At 37.7% G+C, this 23,537-nt stretch overlaps 1 protein-coding gene across 2 annotated transcripts in view; it reads left to right on the top strand.

Annotated features, from left to right (window-relative positions):
* The first annotated feature begins 887 nt into the window (after positions 1 to 887).
* The window catches only part of NECTIN3 (nectin cell adhesion molecule 3), a 68,715-nt gene continuing 46,065 nt past the window's right edge, over positions 888 to 23,537 (top strand). For both annotated transcript variants that reach the window (XM_072422084.1, XM_072422074.1), the window contains exon 1: positions 888 to 1,238. In XM_072422084.1, coding sequence (XP_072278185.1) covers positions 1,172 to 1,238 — 67 coding nt within the window. In that variant the 5' untranslated portion in view covers positions 888 to 1,171. The remainder of the gene's footprint in view (positions 1,239 to 23,537) is intronic.

The raw sequence follows: 23,537 nt of genomic DNA, 5'->3' as shown, positions 1-23,537 counted from the left end.
TGTGTGGGTTTCCCCTGGGTATTCCAGTTTCTTCCTGCATCCCAAAAACCTAATGCTAGGAGAATTGTTCCCCTAACATTGGCCTTAGTCTACGTACACACGTGCGATAATTGTCGTTGGAAAACGAACGATTGACGACCGACAATTATTGTGCACGATTCTTTTGAAATAGAGACTAGAGAAAGTGTACTGCAGAACCATCCACAATCACTGAACGACCGTACACACAATAGATTGCGAGCGATCGTCGCCCAATCAGATCCGCCAAGACGGTCATTAGTTTCCAGCAACTTTCCTTGTTTGTCAGCGCCGTTATGCACTTTTTTCGTTAAAGATTATCGGCCAGGTACATTAGATTGCGAGCCCCTCTGAGGGACCCTTAGTGACATAGCTAGGCTCTGTACAGCGCTGTGTAATATGTTGGTGCTATGTAAATAATAATCATGGAAAACAGCTCCCGGGGCCAGACGTTTTGTTCTTGCAGATAACTTCTGCTTTATTTATATGACTTTGGGGTGATTTGGTAAACATTCACATCTTGGTTTACAATTTTCTAGGTTTAAATGATGAAGAATCCCCTCTGTAGCAGACTCATGTCCATGTCTCACCGTATATGTTCAAGATATTGACATGACAACTGTACAACCCCAGCACAAGTTTCACAGGTAGGCACTTTGCCCCCGTGACAGAAGCGAATTTTGTGTGAATCTTTTGTTTGGGGGAATGCTGGGGCTAGGCAATCTTATTGTGAAGGTCTAGAAGGCAGAGAACCGTGGCTAGGCATTGTGACTGAACTTTGCACCACCCAATGGTGGGTAGGGAGGAGCATGCACGTCTACAGGGGTGCCGGGGAGGCCTCCTTGCAGCTCACACTAGGCTCCCGCATCTCATTTGTAGCGCTCAGTTGTGTGCAGTTGGTGTGGCGGGTCAGGGGGTCACACATGGTGTTTAGTGGGGTGCCCAGCAGCTCTCGGGTGACCTCTGAGATCTGTCTAGGCTGGCCCCTCCCAGTCGGCTCGGGTTGTGCGCCTCGTCCCAGCCCCCCCTCCATGCTCCAAGCATTGTGAGGCAGAAACTGGGAGCTGTGTTGTGTTCTATTACAGCAGCTGCGTTCGGGGGAAGAAGGGTGGAAGGAGGGCAGAGAGTTGTGAGGAGAGCTCCCCACACAGTCATGGCATGCCGAAGACTCGGAGGATTTGGCTGTCCCCTGGCTTGGCTGCTCCTCTGCAGGCTGTACGGTGAGTTTAGTTTCGGGGGAGGGGGCGGGGTTGCTGTATAAAGGGGTTCAGCAGTCTGTGGTGCCTGCCATGTCTTCCATAACTTTCTCAGTGCATAGTCATGCTGTCCATAGCTTGCGGTGCTAACCCCACCCTGTGTCAGCTCTGTGCCCGGGGACGGCTGTGTGTGTGTGTGTGTGAGAACCGTTAGTTGTTGCTTGTGTTGTGTATGGCTGCCGGTGCAGGAGGCGCAGCACTCGTGTGTATAAGCCCACTTTAACATTCCTTTGCAAACAGTCACTACTGCAGCCTGGATGATGACTTTGTGTGTGTGCAGATGGGGAGAGGGAAGCACCAACCCTTTCATTGCCATGGCAGCAGCACCCTTCTCATCTTCTATTGAAAGCTCGCCTTTAAACTTTGCCAGTTGTGTACAATTGCCCCTTCTTACACCCCCTCCCTCTGTGCAGTCAATTGTCTGTGATGGGTATGGGCTGATCCTCTAGGCACTTTTAGATGGGCCTTGCACATTCTCCTCTCCATGGGATTTGTTATTCTGTCAGTGCCAGGGACCGGCCACCTTGTACTGTGTGACCTGAGAGACCATACTTGCTGCTGATGTCATTGGAAGGCAGCAGGAGGTGGCTAACTTGTGTTGGAGTCACCCTGGATCGTGACAGTGTGCCACAATAGGGATTACCCTTCGCCTCCACGTTGGTTACCACCTGTGCGTGCAAATGGATTGTCAAGGTTTCCTATTTTTATTTTGGTCACCGGGATCATTAAATGCATGGAAGGGATTTGTGTGGCTGCACGCTTTGAAAGAAGCTCCCCATTGTTGGAGGGGAAGATCCAATGACAGGATGTGGATTTCCATCTGTAATGGGATATAGCCATAGTCACACGTTGGATCACTTTCCCTACCAAATTTGGTTCACTCTCATTATCTCCCATTTTTCAGTTCCGATTCACAAAAAATCTTTTTGATTGGTAAAAGTGCTATAAGATTCCCTGTGTGCATTGATTTTTATGGTTTGTGTTTTGTAATGGGGGACTTGGCAAAGTCAGTTCAGTTGATTTCATAAGAATATACAATTACAGATTATATAAATCATAGACAGCTAAGCAGTTCACCTTTCCTGCGGCAGAATAGTCGGAGGACTCCAGACCAAATGCTAATCATTGATTTAATGAAAATCGTCAGCAATGACATTCATAAACGGTTGAAAATCGGTGTGATCAGAAATTTTATGAAAACTATGCAGTGGTTTATTGATGCACGGTGCTTTAGTAAATTGTCTGGTTAGAGTCCAGGTCCCCATAAACTATTTTTTTTTCTGCCCACCTTGTCACAAGGTCCATACATCTAAAGGGAAAGTGACAAGCTATTTTCTTGGATCACCTTTGCAGCCTACGGTGTCACCTCTCCATCCTTAACCTGCATGGTGGACAGTCCATTGGCATTATTTCATTGCCAATTTATTGTTAGATTAGCAACCAGATCATCATATTATAGTCATGTCCTGGGTGTCCCAAAGGGGGGATTTCTAAAAATCGGTTTTTGCTTAATAAAACTGCTTTTGTTTGGTAGGCAAATTAGTCTGCATCTTCCAGCTATGTATTAAGCTGTCTGCATGGAGTTCTACTTTAAATCAGACCTACCACTGGCAGATGATGGAAGCTGCCATGGCTGAACTCATTTTAAAGAACACTAAATGCCTGGATGTAATTCAGATCTCTTGGTTTCAGTAGTTTCAGTCTCACACAGGAAACAAGCATGCAGGTAACTGTATGACAAGTTGTGTGAGTTGTAATTGTCTTAACACCTGAACTGTATACTCATCCAGGGTCAGTTCAGAGGGTATTGTAGGCAGAAGATCAGAACACCAACCAAGCTGCATATTACAGAACCAGGTCAGAAATGGCAGGTTACATAAATTCTCAGTGAAAAGGGAAAGTTAAAGAATAATTCTAGCAAACTAGTAAAATTATTATAATTATTATGTTGATTATTATCAAACAGGATTTATATAGCGCCAACATATTACGCATTGCTGTACAATAAATAGGGGTTGCAAATGACAGACTAATACAGTGATACAGGAGGAGAGGAGAGGTCCCTGCCCCAAAGAGCTACAATCTAATCAGCAAAATGTTAATGCTGTCTAGGTAATACTGCATATACAGCAATCATTAATGATGTTACATTTTGTACATTGATGAAAGCTTTGGAGTTCTAGGTGGTCTTGCAGCTTAAACTTTAGGAGTTGGTTGGGAATACTTGCTTTACTCCATCACAAAAATGGGGGCGTTCAAAACCTATATCTGATGAACCTCATAATGTTTAACATGGACGTGTGCTTTGCTTCATGTTCTCTGATTTCATTTGAAAATGTTTCTGGAAAGTTAGAATGAGCCCCGTGCGCCTAAAATGCCATCCTAAAACAAACCTGCAAGCAGAAAATGACCTTCGATTCACAGTGTACTTCACTTCTTCCATTTGAAAAAAAGTAAATAGATGCCAAAAATATGTGCTTATTATCCCCCAGAAAAGGGTTCTCCTATTTCCACCAAGCTGCTCTGGTTGGCTGCCATATCTGCATTTTTGTGTGAGACAAACACACAAATTTACAAAATTGTGAACATTAAAGTGAACTCCAAGTTTTCAAGTAATACTAAGGTGGAATTAAACTTCTTTTTAAGAGGTGACAGGTAGGTTTTATTTATTTATCACAGAAGACTCAGTACATGTCTCTGCTACCATAGATGTTTTTCCTGCCAATTAATGCCAATTTTGTGTCAGTGTATTGTTAGGAGTTTATTTATAAAGCAGTGAATCTGCTTTATTTATAAATAAACTCAATTCTCTTGCCATTGATCAATTACTGCCACTGAAGAACATGGGCCTGGAAGATTCTCCACCATGTCATCTTTTAGTGAATGTCAGATTCACTGCCTTTTAAATAGACAGCTTAATACACATAATGTGTATGTGAAACTTAGTGTTCAGTCTTGCCACAATTCTGTGTTGTCTCAACATGTGAGGTGGGGGGGTTATCATCAGGGCCTGGCCAATCAAGTGGCTGAAGACACTGAACCTGTAAGAAAACCAAGATAAAAAGTGCTGGCATTGAACAAGAGTGCTGAGATTTCACATTATGGCAAAAAAAAAGGTTAAATTCTACTTTAAACCTAATTTGTACACTCAAAAATGAATCAGTTAATAACTTATAGCTATGAACTTCCATCCATAATACCCCTTTAACAGGAATAATAGAAAATGTTTACCAGGTCCCCTTGGAGCTCCAAATGAAGCCACGCTTATGAAAAATAATTTCAAATTCCAATTGAAATTGAAGAAATGGATACACAGTGCACACACATCAGATCATTGTCATTTGTGATGAACGGTTGTGCTCATCTTGGTGTTGTTCATCAATCTGTCCTGGCAGAGGTAGCACAGCTGGGTGCTGCTTTCTAATGCCCCCCCATCCCCTTGAACAGATAAAAAACAAATGTGTATAACTTCAGTAGGGCTTCATAGCTCACATTTGAAATTTGCTAATTCCCGGAAAAGTATGTATGGGTAATATAGGAGCTGTACAGGGATGCCTATTTTCAGCTAATGATTGCCTGATGTTCACAATAAGCTCTCCCTCAACAAAAGTTTAAACAATATTATTATGGACTCAGAAAAGTGATTTTCAAACAGAAAAAAAGTGTTTTGGATCAAATTAAAAAGCAATACTTACACTACCTTTGGGAGACCTAAAAATGCAAGAATTTTTTTTTAATTTGAATGACAATGTTTAATATCATTTAATTATTTTAGGGGCCATATTTTGAAATGTTTTCAGATTTATCACATATAGCAATTTGCTTTCCTGCATGGAACATACAGGAAGACCACTAAACATTCAGGTAATAGATAGCTTCTGCCAAAACAACTGGTGGGGGGGGGGGGGGGGGGGGGTGCACAGAGGGAAGGACTTTTGTTACATGAAGCTTTATGGATTAGGAAACTTGACTACAGTTTTAGACGTAAAGAAAGCCTATGCTTTGACTCCAATAATGATAAATAGAACATTGTCAGATACTGTCAGGGATTACTATGGTTTTAAACCTTAATTGTCCTTTTAAATATTTAGTATCAGGTAGCCAGATTTATTCTGCAAGATCATATAGACAGCTATGCGTAAGTCAGATTTCTTCAAGCAGACTTCTTTTTTTTAGGCGGCATATCACAATGCATGGGAGTGCACTGTGGTACACAGCAATGCATGTCAGTAAAGTGCAATGAAGGACACTGTATTACACCAACGCATGTGCTGCACATTACCATTTGGTAATAGGCTCTTCAGTGCCTGCCTAACACATACCTTTATTGTGCTTCATGTTGATTTTACTTGTAGCATATAGAAATACATTTGTAGGCTGGCTGAAACAATTTACAGTTCAAAACACATTGCCACTTTGAGCAAAAAGCCCATGATTTGTATTTGTTGATGAAATTCATCTGTTTGTATTGCTTACGCCGGCTTTTAAAACATGAGAGACAGATTGACATATTGGTGTTTCAGTAACACACAATAAAATGAATGCCTAAATTGGACCTAAACTTTCTAAATAAAAATGGTGACCAGGCAAATCCTTAATTACAAGAGGGACAGGTGACATCCCTTGTGCAAAAATAAACCCAAAAACATAAACTAAGCTGCCATCTTCACCTAGTACAGATCCTTTAATAGATCCATTGCAGTTTACCCACAGTGTAGCAGAATGTACTGTAATGTGTGTGGTAATATACCACAAAAGTCTGAATCTTTCTGGAAATGTCCATTATATGGACTGTTATATTCAGGATTGGTTACAAATAGTATATGTGCAGATGCCCAGGTTTTTGCAATCATCTTGACTTGGTTAATCATTTACACAGATTTTGTTTGTAGTTATTCATTGACCGTGCTGTCTACAACTTAGGTTGTAATGGTGAACAATGCATTTGTGTACAGGATTCCTAGCAACTGATTGTTTATATTGCTGTTTTCAATGTATTCCTACGTTAATTGTTTAACTACATTGTAAATAGAGCAGATTTGAAATTAATTTGTCACAATGTACAATACGAGAAGTCCTGGATAAAAGTTACCACTTTACCATTTCTGAGGTAGGTACTAACCATGGGGGTAGTATAGCTGAAAATACTGATGCATTTTATATAAGTTGCTTTGTGACAGAATAATCCTAAGGGCAGTTTGGCCCTGACAATGAAAACAATGTGTATATGTATATGTGTACTGATGCTACAGTTATCTAAAATACTTTTAAATGTCTGTCCACTGATGATCCCCAACCATCCTTGCTGAGTTTGAAAGTGAATTCCCCCATCTAGATGTGCAAAGCTTCTTGCATCATACCCAAAATGATTCCAGGCTTACATTTCTTACAAAGGTGCCTCAACTAAATACTTATTAAGTAAGTAAGGCTGGGTCTACACGGAGTGTTTCCCCAGCGTTTTGCAGCGTTTTTACCACAATTATGTTTTCAGGCATTTATAAACATGGGAAAACGCCCCCATTCAAATCAATATACTCATTTACCTGCTTTAACACTGCATTTTAATTTTTAAAACTTTGCAAGGAGTGTTATCTATAACGCCCAAAAACATGCCTCAAGGAATTGTCCTGGTGTAGATTAGCCTATTGGAATGCATGGGGGTTTCAAACATGGGCTTTTAAAGCTTCAGGATAAACGCTGGAGAAAATGTTCGTGTAGACTAAGCCTAAAAGATCTGAATACCTATGTAAATTAGATGTTTTTTTTTCTATTTACTAAAATGTCTAAGATTATGTTTTGGCCTTGTCATTATAGGGTGCTGAGTGTAGAATAATGAAAAAAAAAAAATAATTTAAACAATTGTAGCCTCAGACTGCAACAATGAGAAAAGTCAAGGGAATTTGGCTACTTTGTGAAGCCAGAGTAATACATTTATGATGGTTTGTTTTTATATTTCTGGTTTTCATGTGGCAAATCATTTTAAATCCCAGTCGGGAGAGAAATGTGTATGCAGTGTGATGCAGGGTGTTTAAACATGATTTTGCATCCCCGTTTAACCTAATTTACTAAAATTCATTGTGAACATATATGTTGGAAAGTTAACATTCTTTTAGCAAAGTCAACAGCCTTTATTGTTTTAGTAAATCATCCCGAGGTATTTATAATGGTTTAGGTATAATCAGGATGGCAGTCCTGGAGACTGTTCTTTTTTCAGTAGTTCCTCCCATTCACGGTTTCTCCTGCTGATCTCTACACATTACAGTGGGAATATGGAGAGCATCACAAGAAGCCAGTGAATGAAATGTCAAGATATGTTGGTTTTTCAGTAGACTTTGGGCACCATATCATATAAATGGAACAAATTTTGTTGGCGTAAGCAAGGTAAATTTTACTCCAGATAAACATCTCATGTGTGAATGGCAACAGAATGTCATTGGAGGACATCATAGTGGAAGCACAGAAAGTTTAGTAAGACAAGAACATCATATTCTCTGTAATAATTGTATCAAGTAAGGCAATCAACTAATTTAAATAAATGTATAATAAAGCTTGCTAAACGTTCAGAGTGCGGTGGGAGTGAAGATGAATGTGATGGTGTGAGATATGTTGGGAGGGATTGTTTGATCCGGTATCCACCGCAGCATAGGATTTGTGTAATAAAGAAGACAAGGAAGTTAAGTGCAATAGTGTAGGAGGAGAAATCAAAAGGAAAGAGAGAAGTTATGGAAGAGCAGGAGCAGGGAGGTTATCCCTCCACACAAAATCTTCATGTCATAAATGCATTCTTAAGTATTGATCTGTGCATTTATTTACTAACAAAGACGTCTTGCTTCCTTCTGAAACAATGCACATTTGTGCTCAAGATCTAAAACTGGAAATATACTGCAGCACATTTCCCTTTTTTCAATAAAGGCTCTCCGAATTAACCCATTTAAAGCTGAACTGCAGACGAACCACTAAATGCACAACAAAATACATTTAAGAGCAGAAATCTCTCATATATATATATATATATATATATATATATATATATATATATTTATTTATTTATAAATATATAGTAAAGAACCATAGGTGGGTATTTCACCCTCCCCCGAGATAGCCTTTACAATGCTTCTGGCCTAGCCTTGAAAGCTAAAAAAGGCCTTCTTCGCATTTCTGTCCCTGATCTAAACATTTCCATCCCACACCATTGGAAACCCCCTGTAGTCCAACCACCAGCAAATGGGTTTTCTTAACCAAACTACTAAACACATAGACAAAAACCTCAGTACTAGAGAGAAGGTTTTAAAACTCTTTTATGTACAGTAGTGCATAGAGAAAGCCTGGAAAAATTCACTTAAACACTACGGGGCTCCTCAGCACAACAATTTTGTAACATAACCTGGATGCTGGATTTATCATGTATGGAAGTGGGGAAAACATCTGTGTTGCAATCATTTAAGTCAGGCTTCACATATTTTTTTCTGGAGTTTAAAAAAAACTACAGGCATTTCTTTGTGAGATCATTTTTAGATAGAGCCATTTTATCTGTTTGGGCCAAATTGGGCAAAATTTGTTTTTCTTTTGTGTGTGACCTGACTCCCTCTTTTAGTCATGCATTATTGAGTAGACATGAACTGGGGGAAAATGTCTGATTCAATGAAGTCCTAAAGATTTGCGATACATTTCTATGTGCGGAAGCCCAAAAGTCTTACTCCTTTGTTAACCATCTAGTCCTGTACTACCGCATGTTATAACTTTTTTTTACCTGATTTCAGTATGAAATGTCCTAAAATACAACAATCTATATCTAATTACAAATGTAATTCTGTCTCTGCTACCCCTCCAGTATTCTGTGCTGGCATAGATGAGCAACAGCCACAGTACTACTAAAGTGTCTTCATGTAATCTTGTCCTCAAATAGAGTGGTATGTCTGACCGCACCAGGGTACTCTGTTCAGTCTGGTCAAACTCTGGTGCCTACAGATGTGCAGTGCACATTTATGTGCACTTACTGTAACAAGACAGTAAAAGTGAAATTGTTAAAATGGGGTACAGCAGGGACTGAGTTTAATTTAGCTCATTTGGTATTTGCTTTCCCATATGTGAATAGACCCTGACCCATTTAGTTTATAGAAGCTGACAGTGTTTGTGCTCACAGATGTTGACATTAGGAATAATACTGAAGAGAGTGCCCATATTCTTCGTCATTTAAATTTTTTAGAAATGAATCCTTTTATGACCAGAGGAGGGAATAGAGAAAATCTTTAGTGAACTGGTAAATTGGTCTAAAGGGCCCTAATATACCAGATCAAATATTGTTTTATGTGTCAGTTTGTTACATTGTGTATTAGGAATGAGCAAGGATGTAGCTTTAATTGTATTTTATATGTGGAATATCTGTTTTTTTTTTTCTTAGCTTATATTTCTGTATTTTGGAGTATGTTATTGCTTGTTTACTATATATTAAAGCATTTTTCTCAATGTCGCTCTATCTTTGTGTAGAATGTGGATAATATGGCAATGTTGACTGAAAAGGTTGCACCTAAATTGCTGTGAAAGAGAAATTTGTTGTAGCTAGATTCTGAATTGGTAAGTGAGATATGTATTACCAATCTACTACATAGTGTATTATCATGCTTATTTACTATTCTGGGACAAGGTCACATAGGATCTTTTAGTGCTGCATCCAACAATTTAGCTTATTTTGTTAAATATCTTTATATAGAGAGTGGCATTGCAATTCTGTTACATTGTAAATTTACTATTCGCCCCCTTTTTTGACTAAAGTGCTGAGATTCTCTTTAGTACATACACAGCACAGTATTACAAATAAACAGTCAATAAACTTTAAAAAAAAGATTTTGCTTATAGTGCCTTGTAACATGTGACCTGTCACTATGCTCATCTGATGGTGTGTTGGCAGATCTAAAAAGATGCATTGTAAAACAAATGTTCAGGAAATAGAAGTTCACAAAAAAAGGTGCAGATCCAAAATATCCCATCTGGCATTACTTTTTGTTTTCCTGCAACTGACAATTGATGGGATCGCAGTTGCTGTAGAAGAATCTTTTCCCCACTGAAAATATAACAACTTCACAATAGGACACACTCATTAGATGTGAAACTAATGGTTGTCTCTGCAAGAATATACTTACAGTGTTTAGATGTACCGTAGTTATGTGACATTTTTCTTGGAGAAAACCTTGATTGTTGGAAAGGGTGTACAGATATTTTAAAGGATCAGTCCACCCAGGAGAGACTCAAGGCTCAGACATTTTCTATGGATATTTTACTTCTGAGTAGAAATTAAAAGACTGAAATTTGTTGTGAATTTTAAGTGGCCTGTATTGAAGGGACCTAAATTAGTCCTAACTTTCAATCAAGCGGTCTGAACGAACGATAATAGCCACAACTACCTCCCAAGTTTTTTTTTCCTGTTTAGGAGTTTCCTACAGTTGTCAGGGTTCTCTGTATTAATTTGCACAAAGCCTTGCAGTTTATTTGATGATTGTTGCCACTTGGTGACATTGGATACTGTCATGTTCCATGAAAGTTACCTTAATAATGTAATAGATATGTGTAGCCACCAGCAATGCACAGCACCAAAAGTCAGTCTGCAGTCAGTGGGTGCTATTCTTAACAACAGATGTTTGATGATTGTGTTACATAGTGTGTGCTAACGCTTGAGCTGTCTGCCAGTGCTTCCCTCAGGTACATGTGAAATTCAACATGTAGAAATTATGAAAAGACAACCACATCCAGGATAAAATTACTTCAAATGACCTTTTGTTTAAAGTCTAGATATAACTTTCTTAATGATATTTGAATTATCCTGTATGATTTAACTGCAGGTATTTATCCAAATAAAGATGGCCATAAAAATGTAAATCTAGTCCTCATCTAAATGATTTGTTTGTAAGGATGCACACTTTAATTCTGGGTTAGTGTGCGTGTATGTGTTATAACCCTCAGCCCCAATTAGTAGTGATACATAAAAAAAGTCATGTATTAATAGAGCAAAGGAAGTCTAGTGGTTGTTTGGGTTGTGATTCTGTTGCCAGGGGTTCATTTACCTTTCATCTGAATTAACCCCTGCACACTGACATTAGCAGAAGCAGATGAACTTAAGCTTTAAAAAAATGTATATATATATATGTGTGTATATATATATATGTGTGTGTGTGAAATCTCACACACAATCTTTTTGGGAGGAATCTTTTTCCAAATTAAAAAAAAATAATTATAGAGTTTGAAAGGTGTGAAATATCTGACATGGTTTGAATATAACAGAAGAGTGACCTTCTTGGTTTGTAGTGATTTTTTTTATAAAGAAGCCAGATAAGGAAGCAAAACAATAGACATTGGGAGGCTGGAATTGCCACAGTAAAACATTTCTTGCCCAGCATCCAACTCACAATTGTTATCTGTGAATGAGTCAGAACAAGCTGTTGATAGCTCAGACCTGAGATCAGTAATGGTGTCAGAATAGATGGAAATTCCTGTGTTGGGAGACTAAAGTGCACCTACTGCTGCAAATATCCTGATTAGGTTCCCACAATGAGGTCTATCAAGTAACAGCTCAGTCAATAAAATGTAAATGTCCGCTGTATCAAGTAAAATCTCAATGGAAGGATTCATTCCATGTCTTTTTTGATTTGCAAACCTGTATTTTTAGAATGTTTATTGTTTATTTTCACCAGTCTTACCTGATGTCTTATAGCCCAATGACCTAGTTTGCAAAAAAAAATTTTTTTCTTAGTTGCTATACTATTGGCTTTCACAAACAAATACCTTTACAAAGTTTTTGTATATTCCAATGTTGTTTGATATAACCCAGTGTATAATGAGTGGTAATTGTACTACAAATTACTGTACTAGGTGATTTAAATGAAACTTGTCATTAGACACATGCATAGCCTGTCATTGTTAACCTTCTCCTGTAAATGCTAGATCATGTGCTGTCTCAGCTTTAATTTTTTTTAGTCACCTATTCTTAGATCATTAGATAATTGTTGTGCTTTTATAACCATTTTATTAGTAATAGTTACACCAGTAGGGGTGTATTAGCGATTGTAAAGATGCCCATAGTTTCAAGAGGACTGGTGGCCCACCACACATCAGCATCCAGCGGTCATCATAGAAGAGAAGAAAACTACATCAAACTTGCAAAAAATTGCATTTCTATCTACTGATGTATATACATAAATAATTAGCAGTTGGGGAAAAAAACATTTGGAGGGTGCTGAACTGAGCCTTTTTCTGGAGGAGTTGCACAATTCCAGTTATGCAGACTTTGTTTAGTAACAAGGATCAATACACCTGTTGAGATTTTTTTTTAAGGGGAATAGGAGCCTTTGGTCTTTGTTGTAACAGTTGTTCTTGGGTGCTGGCTGTACACTTGCACAGTTATAACATCGTCTTTTGGTGAGTAATCATTTTGCTTCATGTCATGACCTCACGTGTTACTGAAGATTTGCAGAACAGACAAACAGAAACGCTGCACAGAAGTGCTTGTACTTGTTTTGGTAAGAAAAGACAATATTATAAGTACTAAATATTCCAATATGAACAAAAAGGTTTTTCATCAAGCAAAATAAAAAAAATTAGATACAAAAATTAAAAAATCACACTTCCCTGATGATGGTGGCCTCCTTTGAAGCTTCCAGCCTTTTCTGCCACTTTTATGGACTTGAATGGAACATATACAACAGAGACAATAAAGCGTCCACTTATAAATGGTTTCACACATTTTTTCCAAGGTAAATCTAATTATAATATTCTGTGAATCTTGGCTAAAAGTTTTGTGAATTGTGTGTGAAAACATATTTAACCACCCGGCCATTAAACCCGACCTTGGTTCGGGGTAAAAACACTTGCAAAAAGTGTTAAACCCAACCTTTTCTCAGGTGGGTAAACAAACATTATATTGCAATCCGATTGTCATACATTGTATCACAATCGGATTACAATTGAAAGAATATACTTACCCGGTCCCCGCAGCTCCTCCGGACACGTCTGTCCTCTTCTGTCTTCTCCCGGTGACGATGTCCGGGGTTTCCCGGTGACGTCGGTGCGGGAGGCAGGGCGGGAAATTCAAATAACTTTGTATTCAGCCAGTCATCAGACACCAGCACTTTTACATGGGTAAAGTCTTTTACACTAGGAAAAAATAACATTACAGGGCTTGTCCCCTGGCATTAATAGGACAAGGTCTTTAGCAACCAAGGCAAAAAAGTTAACTAGTGCCCACCCTCCATTAGCTGTGAATTACTTCAGCATCAAAGTTTACAGGTTCTGCTTTTTTCACATGTCCTGCCCTTGCTAGAGCACCTAAGTTTGCTGCCTGTTCTGCTAACTCCTTGGTCAGACCTCTCCCTTTCATAAGTACTTTCTATTGGAGAGGTTTGAAAAAAAAAACAAACCTGTTTCTTTGTCCTTTGTGTGCAAAGCCCAGGCTCACTGTAAAAGTGACTGATCTAAGAAATGAACAGACATTTAGCATAAGTATTTAGATGTTTTATTATTATCGGGGTCATCATTTAGGCTGGACCTCATGTGCTGCTCAACTTTCTAGCAATGTCATGCTCTGTTATGTGCTGAAACTGCTCACTGCTGAGAGCAACAGATAGACTTGAAGAAGTTCATATGTGTGTATCGTACTCTTAGTTTGAGGTCTGACTTTCTCCTTCAGTTTTTTTTCTCTCCCTGTATATTGGAAAAATGTTACTCCTTTTAAAATAGCATCTTTATTATATAATATAGATTTCTTTTTTGTGTGAGTAAACCATATGTATTTCTGGAAAACATTTTGAGATACAAATGCCTGCTAGTGGGATATCCGCATCAGGCTCTGCAGAGGACATTCTGAGGATATCGGGGAGTCGGAGACATCAGAAGGTGTCCAGAGGTGCAGATTGGTTGGATATGCATGAAACACAAATACAGTGTCTGTGTGATATATGCAGAGTTCATGGTTGATTTTTAAAATCAATTTTTTAACGTCTATTTAATGTGTAGCTCTGGTGTAATTTTGATTAAACAGTAATGTATTAGGTACACTTATAATACAGTAACAAAACGTTCTGCATGTATCAAAAATAGAATCATTAGATTTTAATGGCTTCGCCCCCGTAAGCTCTTTCAATTAACTTGCTGTTATATTTCTTACCTGGTTGCTCTATTCGAAACTGGTATTGCAAGATGTGAGATTTAAGTTATTTTTACATGTTTATCTTTTCAGGTTTATTTATTGTAGGAGAAAGAAGGCTTTTATTTGCATGCAACATTTCCCAGTTAAGTAAAATTTGGTAGTGGTGACTTTATTTCCATCTTATTTGTAGTGCTTATGACTAGACAAATGACTTTAACAGTAGATTGAATCTATATTTGTACCAAGATATAATTGTATTTACTCAAACTTAGAAACCTACCATATAAAAAACTATGGCATCCAGTAATGCACCCATAAATTGTGTACATATACACACTAACTTATATGGCAGAGGGAGCAGCTTCTTGCATCAGATGGAGTGGTAATGCTAATAAACCGCTCAGGAGGTAGTCTAGCAGTGAAATTACTGCTGTATATAAAATATTCCTTGTAGCTCCCCCAGGCCTGTCTGTAAAGCTGGCATGTCTGCTCTAAGAGGCTGCAAGAGTGAAAATGTGTAGCTTTAAGATGTATACTTCTTTCTTGTGGAATATTTGGTTACTGGTCATAATTTAAAAAATAAAAGACTAGTATAAACATTTATATATTATATATAGGTTTCATGAATGATTGATAACATTTAACAACAAAATGCAATAGCAATACCTCAGTGGAAACATGGTTTTGCAAATCACCAATTTTTCAGTTAAGCATGCAGTACTTACTGTAAGCTATTCAGAAAGTGTGTGTGTGTATGTATATGTATATATATATATATATATATATATATATATATATATATATATATGTGTGTGTGTATATGTGTGTGTGTGTATATGTATGTGTGTGTGTATATATATATATATATATATATATATATATATATATATTTATGTATTTATATATGTCCTTTCCTAATTAGAACTTTCAGTCAGTTGCTGTTTATGAAGAAAATAAATCCTCCACAGATTATGTTTTAAATTCCCTTGTGTCTGAAGAGTAATGAATCCAACTTTAAACTTTTTTGGGTTGTGCAGCACATTGCAGAATCCGTAAGTGTTATGTGAACTCCTCTTTAATGAATGCTGCTTGATCAGCATGAACTAATTTCAGAATAATGGACTCTGGTTCAACTGATAGAGTTCCAGACAAGACTTTTGTACTCTTAATTAGTTAAAAGGACTGGATGTTTATGAATTCATGAAAACCATTTTCTGGCATAACTAGGACAAAAGTTCTAACTACTAATGAAGCACTAAATGAAGATTTAATTTCCCCAATTATACATATGAAAATGTAATGTTCAAGCTTGCGTTAGAAAAGTTTTGCCATGCTGTTGAACTGCTACTGAACACCTTCTGAGAAGATTTGTGGCCTCATTGTTTTTTCTGAATTCCTGATTGTTTTATTTTTATTAATTGTTTATTTATTAATTTGTCATAACAGTGTTGTGGTGCTTTATAAATCTTGAATTGAAAACTTTCATTGATATGAGCTGTTTCAAATAGTAAATTGCATTTCGAATTATCTTTGCTTTTAAAAATAATTGTATCTTGTGGCAATATCTAGAAAGTAATGATACTAGTTTCACATGATCATGTCGTTTTTTTGTCATGCATAGCTGAGAACATAGAGCAGATCTCTATGGGGGGGGGGGGGGGGGGGGGGAGTATGCTTCTGCTATATCGTGATTGAAAAATTGGGCTGTGTAATTGAGAAAGACCGAATAAACATAATTGTGTCTTTTTGTAAACTGTATCTTCAAGTTTTATTTATTTATGCATTTATAAAGCTTTGACTTAACAGGGTCCAATAGTCATGCTTTTGTGTCTCAGAGGAGTTTACAATTTAATGAAATATTTAATAAATAAAAGTATATATTGTTAAATCCTTAAGAAGAACGTACATAATATGAATTACAAATACCAGACTAATTTCATATATCCTTTTATCTCCACCATCACTTCTGCTGCAATAATAGCCAGTCACCCAGAGAAGCTTGATTGATGATTTTCTTTTGGTTTTTTTTTATAAATGGTAAGGTGTTTACTGGAAGGGAAAATGATAATGCCGTAAGACATGCTGTTTAGCTTGTGCGTTATACCCATTCAAATGCAGCATGCAGTCCTGGATAAGGTCTCATGCTGCCTGTCAGCCATCTCATCATGGATGTCTGACCGATTCCTGAAACTCAACCTGGATAAAACAGAACTCATCATCATCCCCCCCTCAAATTCCAAATCCCCCCCTGACATATATCTAACCGTTAACAACACTGTTATTCGGCCCTCCCCTCAGGCACGTTGTCTTGGTGTCACCTTTGACTTGGCCCTCTCATTTACCCCCCGTATTCAGAACATTTCCAGGTCCTGTCACTTTCACCTACGCAACATCTCCAAAATCCGCCTCTACCTGTCCCCTGAGACCACCAAACTCCTTGTACACGCTCTTATCATCTCCCGTCTGGACTACTGTAACATCCTTCCCGCTGGTATTCCACTAACCCGACTCTCCCCTCTACAATCTATCATGAATGCTGCAGCCAGACTCATCCATCCTTCCCACCCACCGCTCCTCTTCTGCTGCCTCTCTTTGTAGTTCTCTCCATTGGCTTCCATTTCACCTTAGAATCAAATTTAAGCTCCTGTGCTTTGCCTTCAAATCCCTACACAGTTATTGTCCCACTTACATTTCTGACATGGTTAAAAAATACTCCCCCAGCCGCTCTCTCTGCTCCTCCAATGACCTACTAATGACTTCCTCACTCATAACCTCATCACACACACGGATACAAGACTTCTCTAGAGCTGCCTCCAGTCTCTGGAATGGTCTTCCTCGTCCTATTCGGCTTGCTCCTGCTTTCTGCTCATTTTAAAGAGCGCTAAAAACCCATTTTTTCAAACTTGCCTACTCGTCTTCTTCTGTCATTTGAAACCATCACTACTTCCCACCACTACATATCTCCCATCCTATTGTGTGTGAAATTCCCCCACCTACTAGATTGTAAGCTCTTCGGAGGGTCCTCCCCTCCTGTATCACTGTCTGTATTAGTCTGTCATTTGCAATCCCTATTTAATGTACAGCGCTGCGTAATATGTTGGCGCTATATAAATACTGTTTATTATTATTAATAATAATAATAATAATATTAATAATGAAGGTAGCACTGCAGGGAGAATACATTAACATAAATTGAATTATTCAAGTTATAAAATCCTTTAATTGTGAGATTTTTAGAATTAGAAGATCCCTTTAAAGTGGCCCTGTCCTTGTGACTATTTAGGGCAATGATAAAGTGTCCACATACAGACACATATTCCACCCATGCAGGGATAAACAATAAACCAGCAATGCATTCTTACAACCTTCCTGCAATCCCACATCGCTTAAAGAAGTGGGTCTTGGTCTGTGTAATTGGGAAGCATGTGGCCTGCCCTATGTGATTGCTTGGACCTGATTGGCCAGTCATGTGGGGAGGTGGGGTGGCATGCTATCACCCTTCTGCCTTAGGCTTTGACACCAGTTGACTTGGAAACCTAAGCTGGCATGCCGTAGCTGGTAGGTAGCATGGAAGGGGTGGCTGTAAAGGTATACAGTTTACATGCCTAAAACCAGCTGTTGGTTGTGTTATGTGCTGACATTTTTGTTTTGCCCCGGATGAGCAATGTGATAGTATCTTTTTAAAGTGAAACTTTGCCCATGTTGGCACTGCTAGCCCCTTGATGCTGCTTATTCCTGTCTAAATAACTGCTGATTGCCCAGGTTTAGCACTTTTACATGGCAATAAGGGTATCATGCTCTATACCTGGAAGTCCTAGATAAGGATAAGCTGGCAAAACTTTTCATAGTGAGTTTCCAGATGATCATGGCTGTTTAAAACATTCTATACATATTGTAAGCAAAAAATTCTGGGGGCTGCATTGGGGTTTTCTTTGGAAACATCAGCCAAAGCTTTTTTTGTGAAGAAGTTATGTTGGAAATGTGTTGGTTGAATAACGTGTCATTCTTCAATTCACCCACTGGATGTTGCTGCGTTTGTTTTCATTTTTGACAATAAAAACAGCATAAAGGTGTCAATCACTGTTAGACATAGAAACACTGTAACACTAAACATTCCAGCAAAATATTTCTGACAGATGGATGAACTTCCATTTCTACCTTCTTTCTGCAGAAATGTTAGTTTTTACTAATGCCCACAGTGTAGTTATCAGCTATTTAGGACAAATCCAGGTACTTGCAAGTAAGTACAGTAAGTCAGTACAGTAAGGCAACAGCGGGCATTCAGGAGCATTGTGCTGTGGACTGATAAAGCAAAGATAGATTGGGCAAAGTAACAGCAGACATGTTGGCATAAATTAAAGACATTATTATATTATAGTTCTACAAACTGTGAAGCATCATGGTGGAAATGTTATAGTTGCCAGTTGCTTTGCTGCTTTAGTGTCAAGTGTGAATTTGGCATCACATCAAACTGTGATTGATGAGGAGGTCATTTGTCTTCAATTTTTTCAAGAGCTTCAATTTAAAGATGAATTGTATCCTTCAGGGTAATAAAGGCATATTCACCAGGGATTGTGTCAGAAACATGAAGGGTTATGAACTGGCCTAGGCAAAGCCTAAAACCGTATTTCTCATCCAGGGTTAAGTTACTCCAGTGGTTGCTAGGGGTTACTAGCAATGAGCAATTTGTTCCCCTGTGGTCCGTTTTAGTGACACGAATGATCTTTTTGGCTTTCTGTAAGAATGACATTTTTCCCACTGGACAGCACTGTAAAAGGCATTCTTCCTTCTGACATGCACACTAATTTACTGTTAGCCTGGTTGCATGGTTAACTTTAGCATGGTTCCTCTATGCCAAAAAAGCTGCTTTAAATTGTGGTAAGGTTGGGGTTTTCCTGTATGAACTGCCCACATAAAATAAATTAACAAATGTTGATGGAGGAGTGGTCAGATATACAGTGGTACCTTGGTATAAGTCCTTAACCCCCCTAGCGTTCTAATTCTGTCATTTTTTGATGCAAAAAGTGATCCTATTTTTTTTGCATAGAAATTTTTGTTTATATTGTGGGCCTGTAATTCTTAGGATTAACTCCCGGGTATGATAATTATATTTATTTTTTATATTACAATCATAAATTATATTATAATACACAATTATAATACATAATTATAAAAAATTATGAAATAATAGACCACAACAGTGTAATTTATCAAAAAAATTTTTTTTTTATCAAAAAATTCTAACTGAAATTTTCCAAAGAAGGGTGCAATATTATTCATAAATAAGAAGATAAATTAAATGCAGATTTTAGAAAAAAAAAATTATTTACATTTTTAGTAAACATCCCGGGTGTGGTAGATTTTGAAAAGTGATATATTCAGGAAGTGATTTATAAGCCATCAAAAGGTCAGATCAAGGTCAGGGCTAATAGTGGGCAAAATGAAAATCAGGGCACTGGGCAATGATGCTTGGTGTACTATAATGTGTTTTTATACTTTTATTATGTGTTTTTCACTGTAAAAAAAATTTAAAAGCAGATTACATAGTAACTGGTGTACTGATCCTCTTGGGCAGTCGTGGCTTTGTCTCGAGAGAGGTAAATAAGGGTAGCGCGCAGTGTTATGACTCATTTTCACCCATACAAGGTCTAGCTAAAAGGTTGTATACCAAGCAAACTTTTTGTGTCCAAACAGGATTTATACCAAGTTGCACTTATTCCAATGTAGACTTTTACCAAGGTATCACTGTAGTTAGAAATAGTGGGCAGTATGCAAAATGCCTACAATAATTGTATTCGAAAGAGCAGTAAAAAGGCAAATTTTGTTTGTGTTTTTATGTTTGGAATCTTGCAATCTTTTAATAAAGATCTGGTATTTGTCTGTTTTATTTCACATGCTTGAAAAAAGGAATCAATTTCCATAAGGAGTATAACTTCATGTTTGTATAGTAAAGCTTATAATGGGTTGCTTGCATTAGATTTGTTTTTCAGGCTGACAATACTGCTTGTCTGTGTGGAAATTACCCATCAATTCCTGTTCTGTACAAACATGAGCTGCTTACCTTAACAAGTGTCACTTTCATTCACGGTTGCTAGGACTAATAGATGGATTGAATCTTCCCAATCGGGAACTAGGGAGCGAAAAAAAAGTTTTAGCTTTGGATTCAAGCTAGGCAGTGCTGAACTGTAGCCAAAACAAGAGGCAAAAGGGTAGATTGCATTCTCTCCAGTCATTGTATGCAGTTTTTAAAGACATAATGCAGTAAAGTTTATGATGTTTAGTGATGACCTGCAGCTTATGTGCCATGACACACTTGGAGGAGGCAGTTTTCTGTCCTCTATCAATTTGCATATGTCGTCTGGACCTATCAAGGTCATGTCTGAGCAGCTGCATCAGCATTAAAGACTGCAGAGGTATCTTCATCTCATCAGAGAATCAAGTGCTGCAGATGCAAATGCTTATGCATGAAAATTTCTTTCAGTCAGCTCCATTAATAGGTATTGTGACTTTACAAACAACTTGATAGCTTAGAGGTTAGTGCATCCAGGCCCATAATTGTGCATATGACGTCCCTTCTTTATTTCTTTCTTTTCAATTTGCAGTTTTTTCAATTCATTATTTGTTTTTACATTTCAAGGGCAAAAGCTATAGTTGCTTGTTTTCCTACATCAGGAAAGCTTGAGGTTGCTGTGCAGATATGATTGTGAATGCAAGCCTTGAAATAATATGATAATAGGGGAAACAATGCTGCTAACTTGTAAGCATACAGAATCATTTTTCACTTAACCATTCCATTGACCTTGATGAAAAGCATAAAAGTGGTGCTTTTGTGAAGTGTGCCATTTATTTTGCTACTTACAACTGCAAGTTCAAGGTCATTCATATCTCCTAGCAACACACCTACGTTAACAGGTATATCTTTTTGTAGCTGAAGTGTTGCTGAATAAAGATTTTATATGACACTTGTTCAGGGCCAAAGCATACAGTAGGTAGTGAACAGTTGTATAGGTAGAGTTGTAAGTAACTTTGCAACTTTTTGGGACTCAACGTGACTTTCTTTATTATAGGCATCTAAACATGTAATGAATATTTAACACCTAAAAAAATGTAGACAGCCATAATATTTTACATTAGACAATACATTGCAATATATTTACTTTGTGTATGGTATAGAAAGCACCTATTGTCACTGGTGGTATGTCCTACTGACCACCTTAGGTGCATGCTTATTGGTTCAACTTTTTACTGAGCATTCCCAACCCAAGGTTCTCTGGTATTTAAATTACCACCAGCTTCTATGTTCAACTTGGTCCACCAGCCTGGGTTAACAGTACTTTTTGAGTGGTGTTTATAGATTATGTGAGAACTACTTAATCAAAAAAACACCTTTTCAGCCTCTGATCTGCAGTATGACATAGGTGACATACAGTAAGTGGAATTTACACCTTCAAGCAGTGTTTCCCAATCAGGGTTTCTCCAGAGGTTGCTGAGGGTTATAGGAGTAATGGGCAGTTTGTGCCTCGCGGGTCATTATAACTGACTTCAGTAATGGCTATCTGTAAGGGTGACATTCTTCCAACTGCTAATCGCTAAAGGAGGCATTGTTCCCAATGACCACCACACTAATGTACTGGGAGCTCTAGATATAATATTTATAGCAGGAGTTCCTGGAACACCTGAAAGTTATTTATAAAGGTTTCCCCCATTGAAAAAATGTTGAGAAAGGCTGTCTTTGATTAATCCCCCTTAAATCATGTAAAAGAGCTGTGTTGTCGTTCTGGAATATTTTGACATTATCTGCTCAGCTGGCCAGCATTTAGAAATTTTACATTTGCAGTGATTTTTTTATTATTGTGGTGAGATGTTTGTGTTATTGTAAAAAACATTTAAAAGTTTTACAATATTTTATTATCTAAAAGCACTTTTTGACTAAAGTTGTATTAATAATCCTCGTTATTTATATGAAAGTAAAGGTTAATTTAATTTCCTGTGACTGTTACTTTTCTACCTCTTGCCCAGTGAAATGTCACCATGTTTCTTTCTATTTATGTGCACATAAAGTGCTGAATGACTACTATGGCTTTGACTTAATGTGTGTTGGTATTTTAGGGTATTTTAGCCTGGGAAAAATAAACATGTTTCATGACCCTTCCATTAACAAAGCCATGCTGCCATCTTGTGGACAGTTTATTTAGGGATGGCTGAGCAAGTTGTTTACAGGGTCTTCTTGTTCGTTGCTTGTGGCAAGTCTCAAAACAAAATTATGTTCTTGTAAATTGCTTAGTTGCTGTTTCTGTGTGGTACTCCATGGAGGTTTTCCTGGAAATTATTGATATTTCAAGGGAGCTCTTTGAATACCTTGAAACTTTCAAAGTTTTTAAAGCATATGGCATAGCAACAAAGTGTGTTGCTTTTTTAAAGTGTATGAAAACTATACACTAAACTATTTGTTTTTGCTTTCCTATCATTTGGAGGGGAGATGGTTTTCTAAAGTCCAAACAAGAATGAAAACACAGCTGCTTCATAAATACAGGACAGCAAGCAAGTGTCACAGTTGAGCAGGAAGTGTTATTGGTAGGATAAGCAGATAAAAGTAAAACAAAATTCAAGGAAATGCAGCCACTACATCTGAGGACTGTTAAAAAAACAATTTACTACATTTTTGTACCTGATGCTCTTTTATGCCTGTTAGCAAAAGTATCTTAATTGTTTGTACCCATTTATTGCAGTGTTGGCAAGTACAAAAGTGTGTATTGTATGCAGAGGGTCACTTTGATGCAGTTTTTGTGTAAGTAGATGCTCTTGTGGTACTAGCAAGTCCAAGCATTTACTTCAGTGCAGTATAGAGTGCAAAAACGCATGTCATTGGGGTATTGATGATGATAATATTAATGGAAAAAAACAAGTGTAGGTAAGGTGCTGACCAATACAGAACTTGTAGATATGTGTTGAGATGCCTGTAGGTAATTGCGAAAATGTGTGGCATTTCATTGTTGGCAATAGAAGTAGTGTGTGGCATTACCATGTTGGTGAATGAACAAAAATGCAAAGGGGTTGTTGCATGCTGGTGTGTTAGTATTGGCTATATGAGATATGCATCATTGAAATGTTGGGAAGTGTAAAGGAAT

This window comes from Pyxicephalus adspersus, chromosome 1, assembly GCF_032062135.1.
Source record: "Pyxicephalus adspersus chromosome 1, UCB_Pads_2.0, whole genome shotgun sequence".
Lineage (NCBI taxonomy): Eukaryota > Metazoa > Chordata > Amphibia > Anura > Pyxicephalidae > Pyxicephalus > Pyxicephalus adspersus.
The sequence above is the reverse complement of the archived record's forward strand: the minus strand, read 5'-3'. Positions and strand labels throughout refer to the sequence as shown.